Genomic DNA, 20,831 nt, shown 5'->3' on the forward strand with positions numbered 1-20,831 from the left:
ACCTTGACCAATGGTCAATTTCTGACTTCTTGGGACAGTTGTTTGCCAGCATTTTTTAGGTACAATTTGTACAAATATACTGGTTATTATTGTATTTTAACACTTATACTTGTATTGTAAAATTGAGTTAACCGACAGTACAGAACCAATCCTGTTTGAGTTGTTGGTAGACAATTATTGACTACTTAGGATTGTTATTCAATTAGGACTGCCATAAGTTTAACTTGTTTAACTGTAACATTAATTGATTTTTTTATCATTAAGCAGCCGATATTGGCTGCTATGCGTAGTTAATCTGCTTAATTTAGATTAGGTTTTATTAGTCTGTTGAATGTTGTACAAGTGTGCACAATGTGTTTTATCACTGCTTTTTATATGTAATACCACTTTAAATATGAGCAGGCTTTAGAACAGCAGCACCAGCTGATGCTGATCACATGATAAGAGTAAGTTGTTTTAAGTGGTGTGTGTATTTCACAAAACTGTTTTGAATCTGAAGAAGTTGACACATTTGTGCCAAAGAAAAGCGCTTCATTCGATAAGAATAAATTTCTATTTCATTTACAAGTTCCTTGGCTCGCAGTTATCAGTCGGATTCTGTTAAAGTGAAGCATTTAGCAGATCAATCACCTTCATTGAGGTACAACAAAACAGTCTGGAAGTCCACTGCTTTAACCAAAATAATAATAATATGTAGAATATGGAGATACTCCATCGAAGTAAAAAAAATGAAATGGTTTAGAAATATCATATATTTAATAGTAGGTTTCCAGTTTTTATTGGTAGAAAATATGTTTACTGCAAATGCTTTTATTTTCCTGTGTTCATTAGCATTATTTAGTGAATGTTCGCCTTTCCTTGAAGTTAAAGGGGAATTAACTTATTTCTTTGTTTTATTTTGATTTTAAGTGTGGTCTTTTATGGTCTCTGATTTTACAGGTACACTGATGCAATTAATCCTTGTCCTATATGGTACAGACCCTGATTCCACAACTTCTGGAAACTCACAGCCCACCAGAATGAAGGATGACAGCTGCAAAACTAAAGTAGAGGACAGCTCATGTATAGGTATACGTCTTTTTTATAGAAGACTTGCTAAATGTGCTTCTGATTAGAATTCCTTGTTGATCTACAGTGGTCATTGAAAGACAGAATGCAACAGTACAAAGTAAGACATAAATGTTAGTGTACTGTACTGCCATACTGTAGAAATGTTAGAATTTTATAAGAAAACATTTTTCAACAGCTGCTACAGTTGTCGCATTCTTCAAGTGTTACACTTTATACATTCAGCAGCATAGTATTACATTAATTTTGGGAAGATTTTGATAATTCCTCACTTTTGGGTTTTTACCTTCCTGCTCCTACAGGCTTTAGCATTCCAGGCAGCATTTTATTTCTGTGCTGCTTGTTCTCATTTGGGTGGCCAGAAGGTAGTAGGGATCAGTAAGATGCAAAATCAAGCAACAACTGACAGTAGTTAAAGTAGTATGTTGTCTTTGAGAAGGGAACAAATGCTTTGCTGCTGTTTATTATTTCCATCTAAAATTTTGGGATTAGTCTTGCATTTCATTTTCCAGGTAATGGCTAAGTAGAGTGAGTTGATAGTTGTTTCACTTTACTGAATACATGAAACTACAGCTGTGATGAGTTAGATTTTCTGGTTTGTAGTAGTGTAGTGGTTAAATACCAGTCATTTATTCTTCCTAAGCAACCTTGGTTATTTAAACTGTCAAGATCACCTTTGCTGTTTCATCATGTGATGTTTTCTTAGCATCCTCCTAAGTGTTAATACTGCTTTTTAACAAGTGAAACAGTTTTAGGGATTTCTTAAATGGTTTTAAAATTTTAGCAGATTGAATATGTAGCAGTTAAGATTTTCTTTTCAGTGCTATTAGCTTGTCAGCCTGATCACATGTCTGTCTTGTGGTGGCATACATGTTAGCTCTTATACATGTGTGTTCAATTTTTTTATTTGTTACAAAATCTGGAAAGGGCAACATGCCTGTGAATAAAAGTAGTGAAGATGATGACACATCTAATGGAAGTCATTAGTATTTCAAAATGTAATTTGGATATTGATCATTCTCACAGCTGCAGTAGCCTTTAGACTATATAGGCTGCATCCTCCTAGGGTAAAGCAACAGTCTAGCTTCACAAAATTCTGACTGGCTGTCACACCTTCACCCTGACTGCTGATTAGACAGCTCAGTGGAGGGAAATCAGCAATAAGAGTGAATAAATGTTAAGTCTTCCTTGAAGTTTCATTTCTGGTAGATAAGTCCTCACTGGCACCCACCCACCATCCCCTACTTCTTGTATGTAGTTAGTTGGGATATGAAGTTATTTGTTACTGTTTATAACTTGTAGAGGCTCAGGACGAGTACACTCTTCTCTCTATATGGAGAAGAAAGTCCTGAGGATGTCATCACTCTGACTCCTGATTTCCCTTTTCTGAGCTGTCTAATCAGCAGTCAGAGTGAAGGTGTGAGGGAGAGTATGAACTTTGTGAAGCTGGGCAGCTGTTTAATCCTAAGCAGGTTATAACCTATGTAGCCAAAAATCTTGTGAAGCAGTGAGGAATTTGAACATCTACTTTCTTCATTATGTTGTAATTAATGACAACATCCAGTACCTTTTGTCTGTGTGAACTCTCAAGAATATTTATTTGCAGAAGTAGTAATAAAAGCTCTCAAATTAATCTCCATTTCCTTTTTAGTTTAGTCATAAGGTTGTTGACGTCTTTATTAGAAAAATGATTTTTTTTTTCTCAAAAAGGTGATTCTAGTACCCTACTCCATTTTCTTCTTAATCTATAGATGTAGAAGATAAGACTTATGCTAGTGAATTGTTTCACTGTAACTTAATAGCCATACTGAGTTTGCTGCTTTCAGTTGCCACTGAGCGCATTAAATGTTTTCAGAATTGCTTCATCTGAAAACAAAATGCAAAAAGTTGCTTTTCTCATTCAACTGAAAAGATTTTACTTCTGATTGAGAGCTTTAGGCCTTGTGATCTAGCCTTCCAGCAGTCAGGAATATTGCAGTTAACTGATGTGCATTGTTTGCAGTGGTTATGTAGTAGTGGAGAACAGCAGTGTGCTACCCACTATTGTCATATATATCACTGGAAAGCTCTCAAACAGCAAACAGTTCACTCCCTGACATATTTGGTCTGTCTTGAATGGCTACAAAAAAAACCTTGTTTGACCATAAAAAGTACCATTTTCTTAAACTTTTAATAAAAAATGAATGCCGCCAGACAGATTTTTGATTAGTGTGTAGCCCACCGTCTAAAGAACTGTTTTCATATTTTGCATTTTTTGTTAACATGTACCATTTGAGATATTGCAAAACATGTGATGTCTGCTGTTAATGAATAATTGGGAAATTTGCTTAATGCATTAAATGCCTAGATCTCATGCCAGTTTATCTACATGGAGATCCAATATCTTGGCAGACTCTCTCGGCTCCAGGATTCACCAGCATCTCAAAAGACAGCTAAACTGTCAAGGCTTTATTCAGCTAGTGAACATGTAAAGAATGCTTTCTATAGATGTGTTTGCCTGTCTTCATAATGTTTAGCTCTCCTCTTTTCTGATGAAGATACTGGATGCTTTACAGGAGTATGGAGTTGGGATCTCATTTGTACATACCTTCCTATCCACATTGTTCAGAGTTCTGTTGAAAAATGAGAACATGAGAAAGAAAACCTGAATGATATTTATAGTTCCAGTCTGTCTGAGGCAGTCATAGTTTGCGAGTTTACTTCCCATTTTCTTCATTTACGTATCTGGGAGTGTCTTGCCTCTCATCAGGAAGGGAAAGTTTTCAGTTTGACCTTGCAGTCTCTCTTTCTCGAGGTCTGGAGATAAGTTTAGTACTTTCCACTGCTATTGCTAATTTTTAAACCAGGCAAAAAAATGACTGCTGTCTCTATCCCGTCATGGAAGAGATTGTCATTTTCATCTCATTTTAAAGATTTTTTTCATTTGAGGCAGAGTTGGAGGTGGTCGTGGATTATTTGTTTTAATGTTTTAGCAATTTTTACTTTTCAGTGAAGTTTTGCTGTTCTACTGTAACTGCTTTTCTTCCATGAGATTCTCTACTGTCTTTTAACCTGTGGCACAGCTAGCCTTTGAAAGTTCTTTATCTGAAATTTTTAATATAAAATTGAATTCCTCCTTTGGATCTAAAGTTTGATCTGAAGTTGTTGTCATTTGCTCTTCAACCTGTGGGTACTCTGGTCTGACCGGATCCGACTTGGCCACATTTCCAGCGTCTGATCCAAGCTCCAAACTCCTGTCCTACCAATAATGCCCCTGTCTTCCTCCTCTCTTCAGATCTCGTTTGCTGCACTAGCATAAGCATCATGATCTGCTGCTCTGAGCTTCAGTTTGGGTAAGTAAGTTGAGTTTTGTGTTTTTTTTCCTACCTTCTTTCTCTTAATTTTCCTTTCTATCTTCCCCCTCTTGTGCTCTGGCATCGGTAAGAAAAAAAACTTCTGTCGTGTGCGCGTGTCTGTGTGTGTGTGTGTCTGACCGTGTTCTCTGGTGGGCCCTCTGTTGTTGTTAGGCATGTTTGAGATCCCCGAACAAGAGTTCCATAAGTGCACGGAGTGTAGCCGTAAGCTCTCCCCATTGGATGGCCACACTCTGTGCATTGTGCGCTTAGGGGCTGCCCATTTAGATTCCTCCTGTTCCATGTGCACCGTCTTCAATTCCCACGCATGGATGGACAAGAGGAACAAGTTAATTCTGAAGAGCCTGTTTCCCCCTCCAAGCACCGGGGCCTTGGTCTCCTCAACCCCGACTTCTAGTTTGGTCTCCGCCTCGGCCTCTGGAACTCAAACTCCTGCCAAGAGGTCCGGGGACAGAGACAAGCAAAAACCCAAGGACAAGCCAAGGAAGCGGTCCCCCGATCACTTGTCCTCTGCTGGTCTGCTCAGCTCTAAGACCTGAGTCTCCCTAGCTCCATTCCCCTTGTTTCTCCCTGGAGCAGGAGGAGCTTCAGACCCATTCACCATCTCCATGGCCTGCTTGTCCCCATCCACCCGCAGCCTTACCAAAGCGGAAATGGACAGGATTATGTGGAGATTATCCACACCCAGATACAAATGAGAGTCTTGCATGCCCGCTTTCCCTCTGGAGCGGGGGGCATGTAGTTCACATTCCTACCAATTACTTCTTCTCCGATCTGACCCCCGGTTTTGGAGCTCACGGATCTGAGGACCTTTGACGTTGAGGGGTCGGCACCGATGGTACCTTGTACCTCAATGCCGGCCATTACCTTGAGCAGGTCATAGCTAACAAGTTCAGCTGAGTCTGGCTCTCAGAGGCTTAGCCTCGGTGCCACATCTGGATGGTATCGGCTCTGAGATTTTGGGAGCAGAGCCTTCTGCTTGGTGTCTCGGTACCTGGAGGTTCGGTTCTGACACCCCCCATTGATCCAGAGTGTCGCAAATTCATCCTTAACCCCCCTCAGACGGTTTGCTCCCCCTCTGCCTTCGACATGGTGAAGAGGGTTCTCTCAATCCCATCGAGGCCCTTGATGATCTCATCTTAGGAGTCCATCCTGGCTCCCTCTGTTTCTGGTGCAGATCCAGCCATCCTGCTACATCAGTGACAACCTTCCACTTCTTCATCCCAGGGAGTTCCTGCATGAGAGCAGCAAGACGTTGTTGAGTCCTCCCCAGAGACCCCCCACTGAGGAGGTGCTTCAAAACCTTTGTGCAAAAGAAGACACTTAAAGTCCTCTCCGGAGTCTCTCATGGAAGATGCTGATTTAGATGAAGGGGTAGGTTCCCCCCCAGTCACCTCCCTTGAGAATGGCTCCTTTGGCAGCAGGGGGGGGGGGTCTGTCCAGAAAGCTAACCCGGATGAATCAGTGTTCCTGGAAGTGTTTGGCACATGACCCTCTACTTCCTGGGTGTCCATTTTTGCAGATCCATTGGTGGACCTGCTTTCATCTCTGGCGTGGAAGGAGGTGGACACAGTGGAGCCAATCCCCAAACGCCAGGACAAGATACTTAGTGCGTCGTTTGATATGAATCATCAGACCAGGGCACCCCCCCCCCCCCCCTTGATGCCATGGTGGTGGCAGTGGCCAATAAGGAGGAGCTCATGCATGAGAGCTCCACGGTTCATCCTCTGGACCATGAGTCCAAGATCATGGACTGTTTTGGGAAGCGGGTGTACACTTCAGCAACATTTTTGGTGTGTGCTCTGAATTACCTGGCCCACATCATTAGACTTCAGTGAGATTTGATTGAAGAGGTCACTGAGTCTACTACTGGATCCATGTCAGCAGAGGACAAGAAAGTTTTCTCCTCTCGAATGGCCACCCTTAAGTCCATTGCTAACACCTCTATATGTCTCCTCTCGCATGCTACCGTGGGCACCACTATAGCTGCCGGAACAGGTGTCGCCATCAGGCGTAATGCCTGGCTCTGGCCTTGTACCTTCTCGGAGCCCTTCAAGGCTTCTTTTACTAATGCCTCGTAAGAGAGTTCCACCCTGTTTGGAAAGACGGTACGCGATACCTTAGTACAGAGTGAGAAGGATGGGAAGACTCTGCCATCGGGATCTACTTTTCGGCCCCTCAATGAACCTTTTCAAGGAATCTGGGGTGGGGGCAAGAATATGTGGTTCTGGAAATCTGAGTTATTCCCAGGACACACAGGACTCCTCATCTCCCAGAGGCAGAAGGGGATTTGATAGACACTGCCTCCAAGGTGGGGGGGGGGTCCGAGGAATCAAGGGTCTCAAGAGCCTTTCTCGGACAGACCCGCGCAGCAACCCTGAAGGGTTACCCGGCTGCTTGGCTCTAGAAGAAGTCGGGGGATGCCTCTCGCTACACCCAACGGCCTGGGAGTCCATCACAAATGATCGTTAGGTGTTGCAGATTATATCCAAATCCTGTTTAATCCCATTCAATCAACCACCCTTTCTGCCCATACACCTTCCAGATGTTCCTCCCATGCAAAGGGAGGAGGCAGCACTGGAAATCACAAAGCTGCTGGAAAAGTGAGTCATCCAACTCATCCCCCCAGACCAGTCTGGATTAGGCATTTATTCTAGATTTTGTTTGGTGCCAACGAAGATGGGGGACTTAAGACCCATTCTGGATCTCTCCTTCTTAAGTCTGTCAGTTGTCAAGACAAAATTCCAGATAGTCACTCTTCAATCTATCCTGCCCTTTCTGCAGGGGAATGATTGGATGTGCTTGGTCAACCTTCAGGATGCATATTACTACATCAAGATGGACAGGAGCGCTCTCAGGTTTCTCCGCTTCTGGCTGGGGGCCAGTCATTACCAGTTCAAAACCTTCCCCTTTGGTCTCGCCACTGCCCCCAGGGTGTTCACCAAAGTGATGGCTGTTTTAGCAGCTCACCTGAGACTACAGGGATTCCAGGTTTTCCTCTACCTGGACGATTGGCTCCTTGCTGCCCCCTCCAGGCATCAACTCAGTCAAGCCAGGTATTCCATGCTTCATTTAGCCCCATTGGGCATATAACCATCACTCTCAACAAGTCATTACTAGCTCAGGTCCAGGTACTAGATTTCATTGGAGCTTGATTGGACATGATTCAAACCAAGGTTTTTCTAACCTCAGAGAATCCATTCTCTCAAACTACATGTTCTCTGTATCCTTCAAGTTCTATCACCAATGGCAGAATTGGTTTTATGGGCATTAGGGTCCATGGCGGCCACTATTACTCTCTTACCAATGACCCAGTTTCACATGCGGTTCTGCAATGGACTCTTGCAGTCCAATGGTCCTGGCTAGATCTCCCGTTGTCTCACCCCATTCGAGTATCTCGGGTGTGCAGGGACTCTCTTCTGTGGTGGATTTGTTCCCCTGATCTTCTTCGGGGTGGTGGATTTGTTCCCCAGATCATCTTCGGGGTCGCCCCTTTCTTCTACCTACCTCTTTGGCCACAGTGACCCAGACGCCTCCCTACTGGGAGGGGGCACTGTGTGGGAAGGACAGTCCAAGGCACAGGGTCCCCTGGTGAGACTCTATTACATATCAGTGTCCTGGATATGAGGGCAGTGCTCCTAGCATTGCAAGCTCTCCATGCCCATCTTCCCCTAGGGGATGATTGCCATCCAGACAGACAATATGTTGGTGGTCTGGTACATCAACAAGCAGAGGGGGTCATGAAGCTATGCGAGTGTGCGAATGGGTGATCTCCACCGGCCATTTTCTGGTGGCAACGCACATTCCAGGGAGGTCCAACATTCTAGCGGACAGGCCAAGCAGGTCTTTTCTGATGCCTTACGACATGAGTGGTCTCTGAATCCCTCAGTAGCAGAGCAGATTTTTCGAAAGTGGGGTCAGCCTTGCTGCAATCTCTTCCCCTCTTCGTCCATCATGAAGTGCAGTGAGTTTTTCACTCTGAACCCCCCTCAGGGGGAAGTCACCAGAGATGCTCTGATTCATGCTTGGCCCTCTGGTCTTCTGTACACTTATCCTCCCCTGCCCCTCATTCCAAAATTACTTCAGAAAGCTCACAGGCTAGGGAGCTCCGTCATCCTCATTGCCCCATTCTAACCTCGCCAAGTCTGGTTCCCCTCTCTGTGGTCTCATGTTGTGTGTCCACCCTGGATGTTAGATCTGATTCAAGATCTCATCTCTCATCCCTCAGGGATTCCCCATCCAGACCTGGTCTGTCTGAAGCTCACTACTTGGCTGCTCCAGTTCCCATGATATTCAGGACTCCTGTGTTGTCTTCACCAGTCAAAAAGATTTTGGTTGCCGCTCATAAATCTTCTACCAGGAAAGTTTATTCCAGCAAGTGGAAACATTTTTCTATTTGGGCATCTTAGCGGCTCCAGTACCAGCGATTTTGGAATAATAGGCAAGTATTTTTCATCAAGGTGCCAGTTTTTCTACGGTAAAGGTCCAGCTGGCAGCTATATCTAATTTTCATGTAGGCGACAATTTGGCTTCTCTGGCTTTTTCTGAACTTTGCAAAGCCTTTTTGAAAGGCACCTTTTTACTTCGGCCACCAATTAAGGACCCAGCGCCCCTTGGGATCTCGCGTTAATTCTGCAGGCTTTGGTTTCACCCCCCCCCCCTTTGAGCCTGCAACCTCAGTGGACTTAGTTTCTGGCATGGAAAACATCTTTCTTGGTTGCTGTTACATCTGCCAAAAGGGTTTCGGAGCTTCAAGCATTGTCGGTCAAGCCTTCCTATTTGGTGTTTCATAAAGACAGTGTGTTGCATACTAATCCATCCTTTTTTCCTAAAGTAGCTTCGGAAACCAATATTAATCGAGAGATTAATCTCCCAGTTTTCATATCAAATTTTCAAAATCAGGGAGAATACAAACTCCACTTGTTGGATGTACGCAGATAGTTACATTTTTACCTGCATAGGACTAAATCATTTCATAAGTCTGGCCAACTTTTTAGTTCCTACTCTAAGCACTTTTTAGGGAAACCAGTGTTGGAAGTCACAATTGCCCATTGGATTTCCCAGTGCATTTCCCTGGCATATTCAGCTAGAGGTTTAACCCCGCCAGGTCATGTTAAGGTGCATTCCACTAGATCTATGGCTTCTTCAGCTGCCTTCTGGTCCAGAGTTTCTCTGGATGATATTTGTTCTGCGGCTACTTGGGCTTCTTCACATACTTTCATCTCGCATTACAAGTTGGTCATTTTATCCGGGAACAGGGCATCCTTTGGCTTCGCCCTGATCTGGAACATCCTTCCATGAGGGCCTCCCAGGTGTAGCTGGGGACTGTCCCACAGGTTGAAGAGCAAATGAAGACAGTAACTTCAGATAAAGAAGTTATATACTCACCATAACATTCCATCTGAGTTGTTTCTCCATTTGTCTTCAACCATCCCGCCCTCCTTCCCCCTGCCTTTTGTGGCTGCATGGTGGTATGGGTAGAAGAGGTGCAGTTACCACCTTGGCATTCATCAGTTATTTTTTCCTCATACCACTAGATCTATGGTTATGAAGTAAGACCTTGGATCAGATTTGGGATGCTAGCAAACTCGATCTGAAGGGATGAGGAAGACTGGCATTATGGGTAGGGGAGGAGCTCGGATCAGATGCGGGAAATGCAGCCAGGAGGGAGCAACAACTCAGATGGAACATTATGGTAAATACTAACTTCTTTTGTTGAGTCTTTATACTAAACATCCTTTGATTCTGTTTATTTAGCTCCTTTAAATTTTTTGAAGAAGTAAACATTTTTGCTATTGTTTCACTACAGCCAATGATTCTCTGAACTTCAAATACTGATGGATTTTGAAAGTGTTTTATGAAGATAGTTTCACATTTCAGTATTCCGTATTTTAAGTGTAAGGTAATATCAGATATCGCTTTAAATATTGATCACACTTGCATAATTCTACTGAGAGGATTTTGTATACAATCAGTCTTTGTAGACTGTTATGGGCCTACATTTGAAGGACAAAGTATTCCAGAAAATGTGATCAACTTTTGAGGGCTGAGTAAAGGGGGACGGGGACATCCCAAGTTCTAGACACAATCCCTTTGTTTATAAGCTGTGCAATATATAAGTGGACACGTTGGTCAAAACTTAGGTCACTCTCCACGTAAATTCCCAAATCCCAAACAAGTGAGTCAACTCTCAGGGTTATATTGTTAAAGGAAGTCCCCTGTATTGATGACTTCACAAAGGATACAATAATACAATACTTTATTTGGCATTTGTTTCAGTCCATAATTCTGGCACCAGTTATTTATTTGGGACAAAACTTTCTGTAGGATAGCAAAGTCATGTGGGGATTCAGTGATTCGTCCTAGGTTGCAGTCATTTGCAAAGTCAGCCAGAGCCCTTTGATATTTGTTTTTTTTTTTTTCAGATCCCATGTGTGGGAGCTGCAGGATTCCCCAGAGTTAGGAGAGCATGGTCAGCATCTGCATCCCAGTTCTTTTCTGTTGCTTGCACAGTTAGGTTTACCATACTGATGTTTTCATGGACATCTCCTTGCGTTTGATGCTTAGAAATTACAAGCTATCAGTGTATATGTAGCAACCAAGTATGAAAACAAGTCCGACAGTGGAATTGATTTTTTTAATGTGACTGAACAGCATGTTGTGCAACCCTGCCACAAGTCTAGCATTTGATCCTCTCTAACTGAAGAGGTAGGAATTAGAAGCTCCAGTTTTGTTACATCTCCCAAGTTGTCAGTGATTGAAATTACCTAGTGCAGGGATTGGCAGAAGTGTCCCTTGTAGTCCAGGCTGATGCTGGGACACAGTAAAAAGGCCATGGTTGGTTAAGTGGAGCAGAAGTCAGTGAAACCCACCTTGAAGTAATTTAATACCCTAGTAAAAGTACAAGCCTCACCTTCACTGGAAGCATTTGAATGTCATTCTGTCTGCCCCTATAAGCAGATGTCTCAGCTGAGTGGAGTAAACTTCTCTGTAAACTTCTTAGAGTAAGCCTTCTGTTATCTTTGCAGTCCAGCATAGATCCCAGAACTCATACACCTGTCCAACTTACTGTGTGGTAGGAAGTCTAAGACTTTGGAAAGGGTGGGCAGTATGGTGTCTTCATCTGCTATATTGGGCTTTAAATCCCCTGAGGATCTGATTGACCTCTGCAGATTTCAGTCATCCCCGAGCATGCACTCATAACTGTAGCATGTTCTTTTCTTTTTCCAACTTCTTATATGGTACCCCACCTTATTTACTAATCCTCGAAGCTCTCATTTCTGTAAAATTGAGCAATGCTATAACATGGTAGGCACAAAAAGGATGGCTGGACTGCTCTAACCAGTCAGCTGACCTTTTTGTAGGTAAGTGGCCTGCAGCATTCTGTAGCAGTCTACTTAAAGCACAGATATTTAGACTTTGTTCCAGTAATAATTACCCATGAGAAACCTCAGGTTGCAGTGCTTGCAGTTAGTTAAAAACCTGTAAATTGGCAAACCACCAAAATGATTTGCTTTTCATTGTACATGTGGTTAAATTTTAGAATTTCTTTCCATTTGGCATCATGAAAGTAATGCATTCTAAACAACTGCAGAGGAGTGCTGGAACCTCTTTCATGTGAAGTTGTAAGTTTTCAAATGGTGCTGTATAAATCTTTCCCAGATCTGAAAGGGAGTAATTGTACACTAGCTTGAGTTCACTAATGTCTGGGCTACATCTTTTTTTCCCTACTTTTAGTAACCTCTGTCCCTTCACAAACTTTATATTCCCCTAGTTCTCTGTCCTCCTTGCATTCCATACTTACGCCCCCTTATCTTCTTTCTAGTCTACTCTGTTACTGTGTTGTATTTGCTAACTCTTCATTTCATAGGCTTGTATGTAAGTACTAGGCTTTCTGCCTTTGTGGGCCATTTTAAGCCTAGCCAGTTTATTTCAGTGAGAATTAAACCCTGTACCATCTTGTCTGTGAGATAAACACCTTAACTATTATGCCAACCCCCAACCCAGTTGCAAGTTGCTCTACACCTTGTTCCCAGTTTTGCCATTCTGTTCGATCTCTGTTCCTTCTTCATAATAAACATCTCTCCCATTAATTTATTCTCCTCATCCTTCTGTCCTATAGGCTCCTTTGTTACCCATGCTTCTTCATGTCTTTCCTTATTTCACCTTTTCCTTATTTTCTGTACATTTTGTCCCACATGTAAATATATACATAGCTACTGATAAATTAATTTCTGCATTTCGTGTATCACTTTAAAGTGAATTTCTCTTCATCATGTTATTTTACTATACATATAATAAAGTGCTATATTTTGATAATAGTTATATATTTTATTTAGTAGCTTTCACATTTTCTTGTCGTGATATTAGTGGAATTAAAGCAGCCTCCTTCACCAAAATGTTCAGAATTTCCTGATGAAACCCTTCAGATGACACAACAGAAATTTACAAAGGAAAAACATCCATCACTAATGCCCGGAAATTGGTATTTGGGCTGAAAGTCTCAATCTCTTTGCCAGAGCCATGTCTAATCTTACAGGATGAAATCCCACTGTTTGTTTCAAAAGGAACAGGAGAGGTGAAGTTGCAGTTGAAACAGACCATGGAATTTGTGGCTGATATTATAAAGCCTTGCCACAGCCATTACTCTCAGGATTTAGTGGGACTGTCAGGGTCATCACTGCCTCTACCTGGTTGTTCTCTCACCCTAGTTTCTTTGGTTTGCTTGTTTTCCAGTGACTGTAGTCTTTCTCAGGCAATGTTTTTTGTTTATGACCACTTGCATGGATCATCCTTGGTAGGGGCAAATGACCTTTGTGTTAACACCACCACTTTCTAGGTTTGGGGAAAATTTATAAATTTTAATCCTGTCAAAAGAGTTTTTGTTATGAAATGTAATGTAGTACTCACAGTTGTAAATGTAATGGTTCTGTCCCAGATAAAAAAGGCACTGCACATGCTAATTTTTAAGCAGAATCTGGTACCAACCCACAGGCACACTTATGAAAAAGTTTTTTTGGGAGTGTCATGGAAATTGAAAAACACCAGTCCATGCAATAATCTAATTACAAACAGTATCATAGTTTCAGGCAAGTTTTAACAAATTACTAATGAGCAAAGAGGTTCCAAGTTGGCATTTAACATGCTCTGAAAGTAACCTGAATGCTTTAATTAAATCAAAAGGTGCTTCAACAAAGGATTATTTTAAGAGTGTTCACACTTATGCAACCAGCTTATTGTATGTTTTTTTTATTTTTTATATTTTTTTCCCCCAACAGATTTGTTTGTTTTTCAATTGAATTGTACAGGTTGCAGGTCACATTAAAGGTGGGAAATGTTTTGACATGATTTATTGTGGTCTCATTTTTTTTTATCAGAAAAACCTGGCATTTTAACAGGGGTGTGTACACTTTTTATATCCACTGTATGTCTGTTCACATCCCAGGAGAAGGGAGAGGGTGGGTGCTAGCTGTCTCTTTGAGTTGTTTCTCTAGTCATAATCTGAAATGAAGATTCAGAAGTCATTTCTGGATAGAGTCTTCCAGGAATTGGTCACCATGGAAAGTGACCAATTCACCACAATGCCCCCACCCTATTCTGCTCAGACCAGAAGAGCAAGAGGGAGTTGACTGCAGATGTGTTCTTTATCCCATCAAAATAGAGCGTCCTATATTCCTTTCCACCTTGCCTTTTGATTTCATGGCTGTTAACAAAGAGAGGAACTATCAGATTTTGCTTTCATAATGCTTATGTGGCTAAGAGTTGTAGTTGTAAGCTCTCAGTTCTCTGGCAAAACAGAAAACTTTCCTGATGCAAGCCAAGGAAGCCTTTCTGATTGAGGCAGCAACCGTCTCAAGCTCAGGGCATGAATTCTGGTTTAGATCCTTATGTTCTAAAGGTGACAAAATCTGTGAAAAAACTTCCTCATTCATTGTACTTATTCTGCTAGGTTGTGGAAAATGTTCTTCATCTGGATGGAGGGAGTACCATTTACTGCCTCAGTTTTGGAGCGCCTGACTTTTGTCATAATCCTGTGTAAATCTGGGATTCTCTTGATGTTCTTCATGTTTCACTGTTGCAGTCATTACATTTGGGTAATATGCTGGCAGGTTGCCCTCAGTCAGCCTGATTAACAAAGTCTTGGGTCCTGCGTCGGTTGCTGTCCCTTCTTCCATGATGTCAGGGTAATCTGCTGGCAGGTTGCCCTCAGTCGGCCTGATTAACAAAGTCTTGGGTCCTGCGTCGGTTGCTGCCCCTTCTTCCATGACGTCAGGTCGCCAGGGGGTATAAAACATGCAGCCGATGCCATTACATCAGTCTTTCTTGCAGCGCAGTACCCGAAGCAGAAGCAGTTCACAAGTGCCGGTCGGCCGACTCCTGAAATTTTCGTTTTTGAGTTTCAGAACCGAAGTCTTCAACTAAAAGCTAAGTACCCCATTGGGGAAACTTTTTCTTGCTCCGATAGTATCCCAGGGATACAGATTTCATTTCCACATGCTGACAATCCCAAATGGATGGCCAGACCTACCCCCAAATCAGTAGGCAGAGGCCCAGAAACAAGTACTGTCCCTCATGAACATGGGGGCTGTTCAACCAGTACCAGAAGAGGAAAAGGGACAAGGTTTCTATTCAAGACTTTTTCTGGTACCCAGAAAAGGCAAATCATGGTGTTCAATTCTGGACTTATCTACTCTAAACACATTTCTGGACATTCCAAAATTCAAGATGCTGACTATTCAACAGTTACTTCCTATGCTAGGCAAAGATGCTTGGTTGGTGACTCTAGACTTAAGAGGCTTACCTGCATATCCCAATCAGGGAATCTTGCAAAAGATACCTCCGCTTCAAAGCAGGTCACCTGCATTACCAGTTCTCTGCATTGCCCTTTGGCTTATCTACTGCGCCCAGGGTCTTCACAAAGTGCCTGGCCGCAGTAATTGCATTTTGCAGGCAACGAAATATTCAAATATATCCATACCTGGATGATTGTCTAATTCAGGCAGAAAACAAGGGCATTCTTCTAAAGCATCTGGCGTTTGTAAAAAGGGTTCTAACTTGTCTAGGGTACACCATAAACGAAAAGGAATCACAACTGGTACCCTCTCAAAAAATTACATTCCTGGGTGCAAGCTTGAATACAACTGCCCAGATGGCTTACCTTACGCCAGAAAAGCAAATTTATTTGGTAACTTACTTCAAACAGGTGGCCACAAAAAACCCTGCTATCTGTAAGACAAATTCTGCAAGCCTTGGGGTTCATGGCCTCCTGCATTCTTCTAATTCCATATGCAAGACTGCATATGAGGAAACTTCAGTGGTACTTAAAGTTTATGGAGTCAACATTGTCACAGCCTGGAAACAATGATTCCTATCATACCTTGCCTGCAACTAGAGTTCCTATGTGGGCAGAGGCCTGCCACCAAAACAAGGGACTGCCATTCACTACACCCCCTGCCACCCAAACCTTAACTGCTGACGCATCAGACTATGCTTGAGGGGCTCATCTGGCAGTGAAGTGCATTCAGGGCAAATGGAGCCCAAATCAAATGCACCTTCATATCAATCAGAAAGAGATGCTAGCTGTACAGAATGCACTGACAGCCTTCAAGGACTACCTTCATCCAGGACAATTAATGATAAAGACAGACAACACCACAGTTATGTGGTACATAAACAAGCAGGGGGGGTACACACTCCTACCCCCTTTGCAGACTAGACATGGCATTGTGGAGCACGGCCTTGACCTACCAAATACAACTACAAGCTCAATTCCTGCCAGAAAAGCTGAATACTCTGACAGGCAAACTAAGCAGAAATCTCATGGAGCCACACGAATGGAAACTGGAACCACAGATTTTCAACATGTTGACAAGCAAATGGGGGAGTCCAAACCTAGTTCTGGGGTGAAGCAAAAAGATCTATCAGTTGGACAAATTCTGCACAAGAACTCATCACAAAAAGCCTGGAAAGTGGATGCTCTGTCATTCAGCTGGGAAAAACCTATCAGTCTATGCTTTTCCTCCTCTGCCTCTGCTCTCCAAAGTTCTACTAAAAGTCAAACAGGAAAAACCAAAAATGATTCTGATTGCTCCAGACTGGCCTCGCCAACACTGGTACCCACTCCTGCACAATGTGTCACACCTTCCACCATGGCACCTGCCTCAGACACCTTACTGTCTCAACAGAACAATCAAATTCTGCACACTCAGCTCCAAACTTTGAATCTTGCAGCGTGACTGATCACCTAAATTCACCCTTAGCATCCCTCAGCAAACCTGTGATGGATGTCATTTTGGAGGTGAGAAGGCCTTGTAGTAGAAAATCTTATGCTGACAAATGGAAAATATTCTTTGCCTGGAATCAGTCACAAGGAATAAGCACAGCAGTGCCCAGTATTCCTCAGATTTTACAATACTTAACTGAGATGCTTCACAAGGGCCTGTCCTTTTCTTCCATAAAAATCCATGCCTCAGCCATTTCAGCTCATTACAACACAGAACCTCCCCTCTTCTCTCATCCTCTGTTAAAGCAGTATCTCAGAGGGACCAAGAACTTAAGACCACCTAGGAGAGCTCCAACCCCTGCCTGGGACCTCAATTTTGTATTGGAAAAACTCACTCTCCCTCCTTGCTACTGCAGACTTAAAATTTCTCTCCTGGAAAACAGCTTTCCTTTTAGCAGTCACTTCAGCTAAAAGGATTTCTGAATTACAGGCTCTTATGGCAGTGGAGCCTTTCATTATTTTTCATGCAGATAGGGTGTCTCTCAGGACCAATCCATCCTTCATGCCTAAGGTGGTATCCAGTGGCTCTTAATCGGAACATTCATTTGCCAACTTTCTTTCCCAATCCACAGAACAAGGGGGAACGGATTCTGCATTCATTGGATGTACACAGGCAACTTAGATTTTACTTAAGCATGACAAAATCTCTAAGAAAATCTGAACAACTACTGGTGGCATTTGCTGCAGGGGCAGAGGGAAAGGCTATTTCATAGCAGGCTATTTCCAAATGGATAAGCCATTGTATTCGTTTCTGCTATATGCACCATGGTAAAACTATCCCCCAGGGGATCAGATCTCATTTCACCAGGGCTGCATCTACTTCTACAGCCTTTCTCAGAGGTGTTCCTACCAGAGACATTCTAGAAGCTGCTACCTGGAGCTCAGTTCATGCATTCACCAAACATTACTATTTACCTTTCTTCTCTAAATCCAGAGCTGGCTTTACCACTGCTGTCCTGCTGGTCCTAATGCTGTATAAATCCATCCTCCCAACCATAGCTTTGTGAATCTACCCAAAAGTAATGACTACAACAGTGAAACACTAAGAACATAGTACAGTTGTGTACACTTGCCATAAATGTAGATGTTCGAGTGTATTCACTGTTGCAGTCCTGGTTATCCTCCTTCCAGTCCCCTGTTTTTCTCTTACTATACCTCTGCTTTCTTTTACTATGTTTAAAAGCCTTTTTGGTATATTTGCTTTTGTGTGGAGGTATATTTTTTGTGTTTTTTAATTTTATATATATATTTTGCTCCCCATTTGGGGGGCACCTGACATCTGGGGCAAGAAAAACTGATGTAATGGTGTCGGCTGCATGTTTTATACCCCTGACGTCATGGAAGAAGGGGCAGCAACCGACACAGGACCCAAGCCTTTGTTAATCAGGCCAACTGAGGGCAACCTGTCAGCAGATTACCCAAATGTAATGACTGCAACAGTGAATACACTCTAACATCTACATTTATGGTAATTGTAAACAACTGTACTTTTTCAGAGTCAAGATACTTCCGCTTCGGGGGAAAGGAATTTGGTCTTTAATTAGCATTTGGTGTTCATTAGTTTTAACCCACATTTTCTTTGAAAAGTAGTGTCAAAATTGTCCTTAAAACCAGCCCAACTTTGTTTTCCTTCAGTGAGTAGAAACTAAGGGCAAAAAACCCCTTCATAGTCTGAATTTGCATTATCAGCTCTTGTTCTGCCTGAAATAGTTGCACAGTTTTCAAAACCTATAAAAACTGTTCGGCTGTTCTGCTGTTGTGGAGAAAGTTGCACAGCATACCATTTCAAAGTAGATTACCAGCTGTATTCTATTCTGGTACAGGACAGCTGAAAGCATTTTGAGACGTACTACTTTAAAAAGGTCATTTTTGCAAACATAATAGCTGCTTCTGTTTTCTCATTTCAAAATTATCTCCATTGTAAACACTTAGTTCACACTTTCCAGGTTTTCACATCTTTATAAGCATTGCTTCTTGGTTGTCTTTTCTCTAGTTCTTGCCTGCTGAAAGGAGTTTATACTGCTAAGATTTTTCCTCTCAAATACCCCTGATATACATCCCAGATAAGTATTTTGTCAATTGACCTGTGATGAAGGACTCTTCAACAAGTGGCTTCTATGGGAGGTCCCTTTGTATAAGGCAGGTGTATATTAGTATATCCTTGTAATGCTTTTGCTTGTTTTCATGTCTTGCAGATTAGCGTCATTCAAAAGATGGGATGAACTTGGCTGATGGTGGGGCTGGGCAAGAAGTTCTAATCTGTTATGTGGTGATATGGTGTGCAGTGCACACATTCCAAATCATGGGAGCTAATCAGAAAAAAATAGCCACAAAAGAGGATATCATAGTAGTGCACTCCTATGGAGGATTCCCACCTAAAGCAGTTCTTATTTCTAATAAATATTCCAGCTACTGTACAGCATCAGTTTTGCCTGTAATAATGTCGTTACGGAACAGCCATACAGTACAGACCAGTGCTGCAGGACAAGGAAAGGGAATTCAAGATTCTTAGTGCCATAGAAAGGTTTAGTGGAGGCCCTTCTCAGTCCTCACAGACTTGAACGGGAAGTTGATGCACTTCTTTTGATTCAGGAGGCATTTATGGTGATTGTGAGCATGCAGAATACTTATTTCCCCATTTCCATCCTCAAAGCTCACAATCAGTTTCTTAAGCTTCATGTAGAGGAACCCCATTACCAGTTCATCTCATTGCCATCTGGACTCAGTTCACATTCAGTTTATTTGTTTAATTTAGAGTTATGGGAGTTTGCATAGCTGCTGTCACCTGGTTGACTGCATGAATTAGGCCAGATATCTTCAGAGCTTACACCTTAAGTAAACTGCAGAGTCCTAGTTATCACTCTGTCTCTAGAAACTGGATCTGTTCCCTTCCCAGACCAAAAGAGTTCTTAGAGCCATTCTGAATCTACTGTGTTAACTTTGCTTTTTGACAAATGTTTGTTTAAAAACAGGAATTTGACCACAAGGACTTTTTTCAGTTTCCTGGGTTATGTGTTGTCTTAGTTATCCTCTTAGTTATCCTCTTAGTTATCAATGTCAGATTACATGGGGAAGGTGTATCAGTATAGGCTCAGTTAACCGGAGTTGCTTTATGTTTTGCATCCTTTACCAGAAGTCAAGTGATGTTCTTCATTCCACATTGCTGCAGTCCTAACTATTGGGTAGTCCGCTGTCCAGTCGGCCCGAATACCAAAGTATATGGCTGACGTCGGTCAGGGCGCATTAGACTGACGTCAGTACATCAGGGTACTAATGCGCATGACCGACGTCATATCCTCAGTCTTTTTTGCCGCATGGTCCGATGCAGAAGCAATTTTGCGAGTGCAGGTTGGCGTTCTGAAAGTTTCTGAAGTCAGAGTTTCAGACCGAATCAAAGTTGGCTAAGTACCCGTTGGGGAATATTTTGGTTTTTCTTGCCTCAGTATTTAACCGGATGTCAGAAAAAGTGAATAACTGTATTTCTTGTGGGAAACAGATACCTCATAGGGATTACCATACTTTGTGTATACCTTGTTTAGGGCCTGAGCACGACGTTGTTGGATGCCGCTCTTGTGCTAGATTTAACAAACACACTATTAAGAGAAGGTTAGACTGTGCCAGGTTAGTTTTGGGAAGCGTTGTAATTATAAAATGCCGCCGGAGGCTCCGGCCGCCGCCAAAAAGCGCAAGGACAAAGCAGCAAAGCCTAGAGTGGAAGAACCGACATTCCCAGACGTCGGATCTTTAGAAGGCTCAGTGGAGCCGGAGGTTTTGCCAGGTGTTTCTTTGGAGTCTCAGGGAGAGACTTTACTATTACAGGATGTATCCTCGCAGGAAGTAGGCCAGGCTGAGGGGGCTTCTCAGGTGGCTGTTCTTCCCTCTCTTCCTAAGGTGGTTAGAGCCTCCCCGTCTGTTTCCAAGGCTTCTTTGAGAGGCAGGCCAAGTTTAACTTCAGTGGGGGTTTCTCCTAGTGCTTCAGGGTCTTTGCCTAAGAAACATATGCTTAAAATGGCAGAGGATTTGATTACTATGATTAGAGGTTCTATGCCCCCTCCTGATAAGAGGCCTAGGGTGGAACCTGAGTTTGAGAGTTTTGAGCAATGTTCGGAGGCTTCTGAGTCTTCGGC

General features: G+C 42.6%; 1 protein-coding gene across 1 annotated transcript in view; it reads left to right on the forward strand.

Annotated features, from left to right (window-relative positions):
* The window catches only part of FURIN (furin, paired basic amino acid cleaving enzyme), a 1,258,063-nt gene that overhangs the window by 1,217,524 nt on the left and 19,708 nt on the right, over positions 1-20,831 (forward strand). The window contains exon 15 of the mRNA XM_044078261.1: positions 940-1,068. Coding sequence (XP_043934196.1) covers positions 940-1,068 — 129 coding nt within the window. The remainder of the gene's footprint in view (positions 1-939; positions 1,069-20,831) is intronic.

Source organism: Protopterus annectens, chromosome 7.part0 (assembly GCF_019279795.1).
Source record: "Protopterus annectens isolate FY-2018-M chromosome 7.part0, PAN1.0, whole genome shotgun sequence".
NCBI classification, from domain to species: Eukaryota; Metazoa; Chordata; order Ceratodontiformes; family Protopteridae; genus Protopterus; species Protopterus annectens.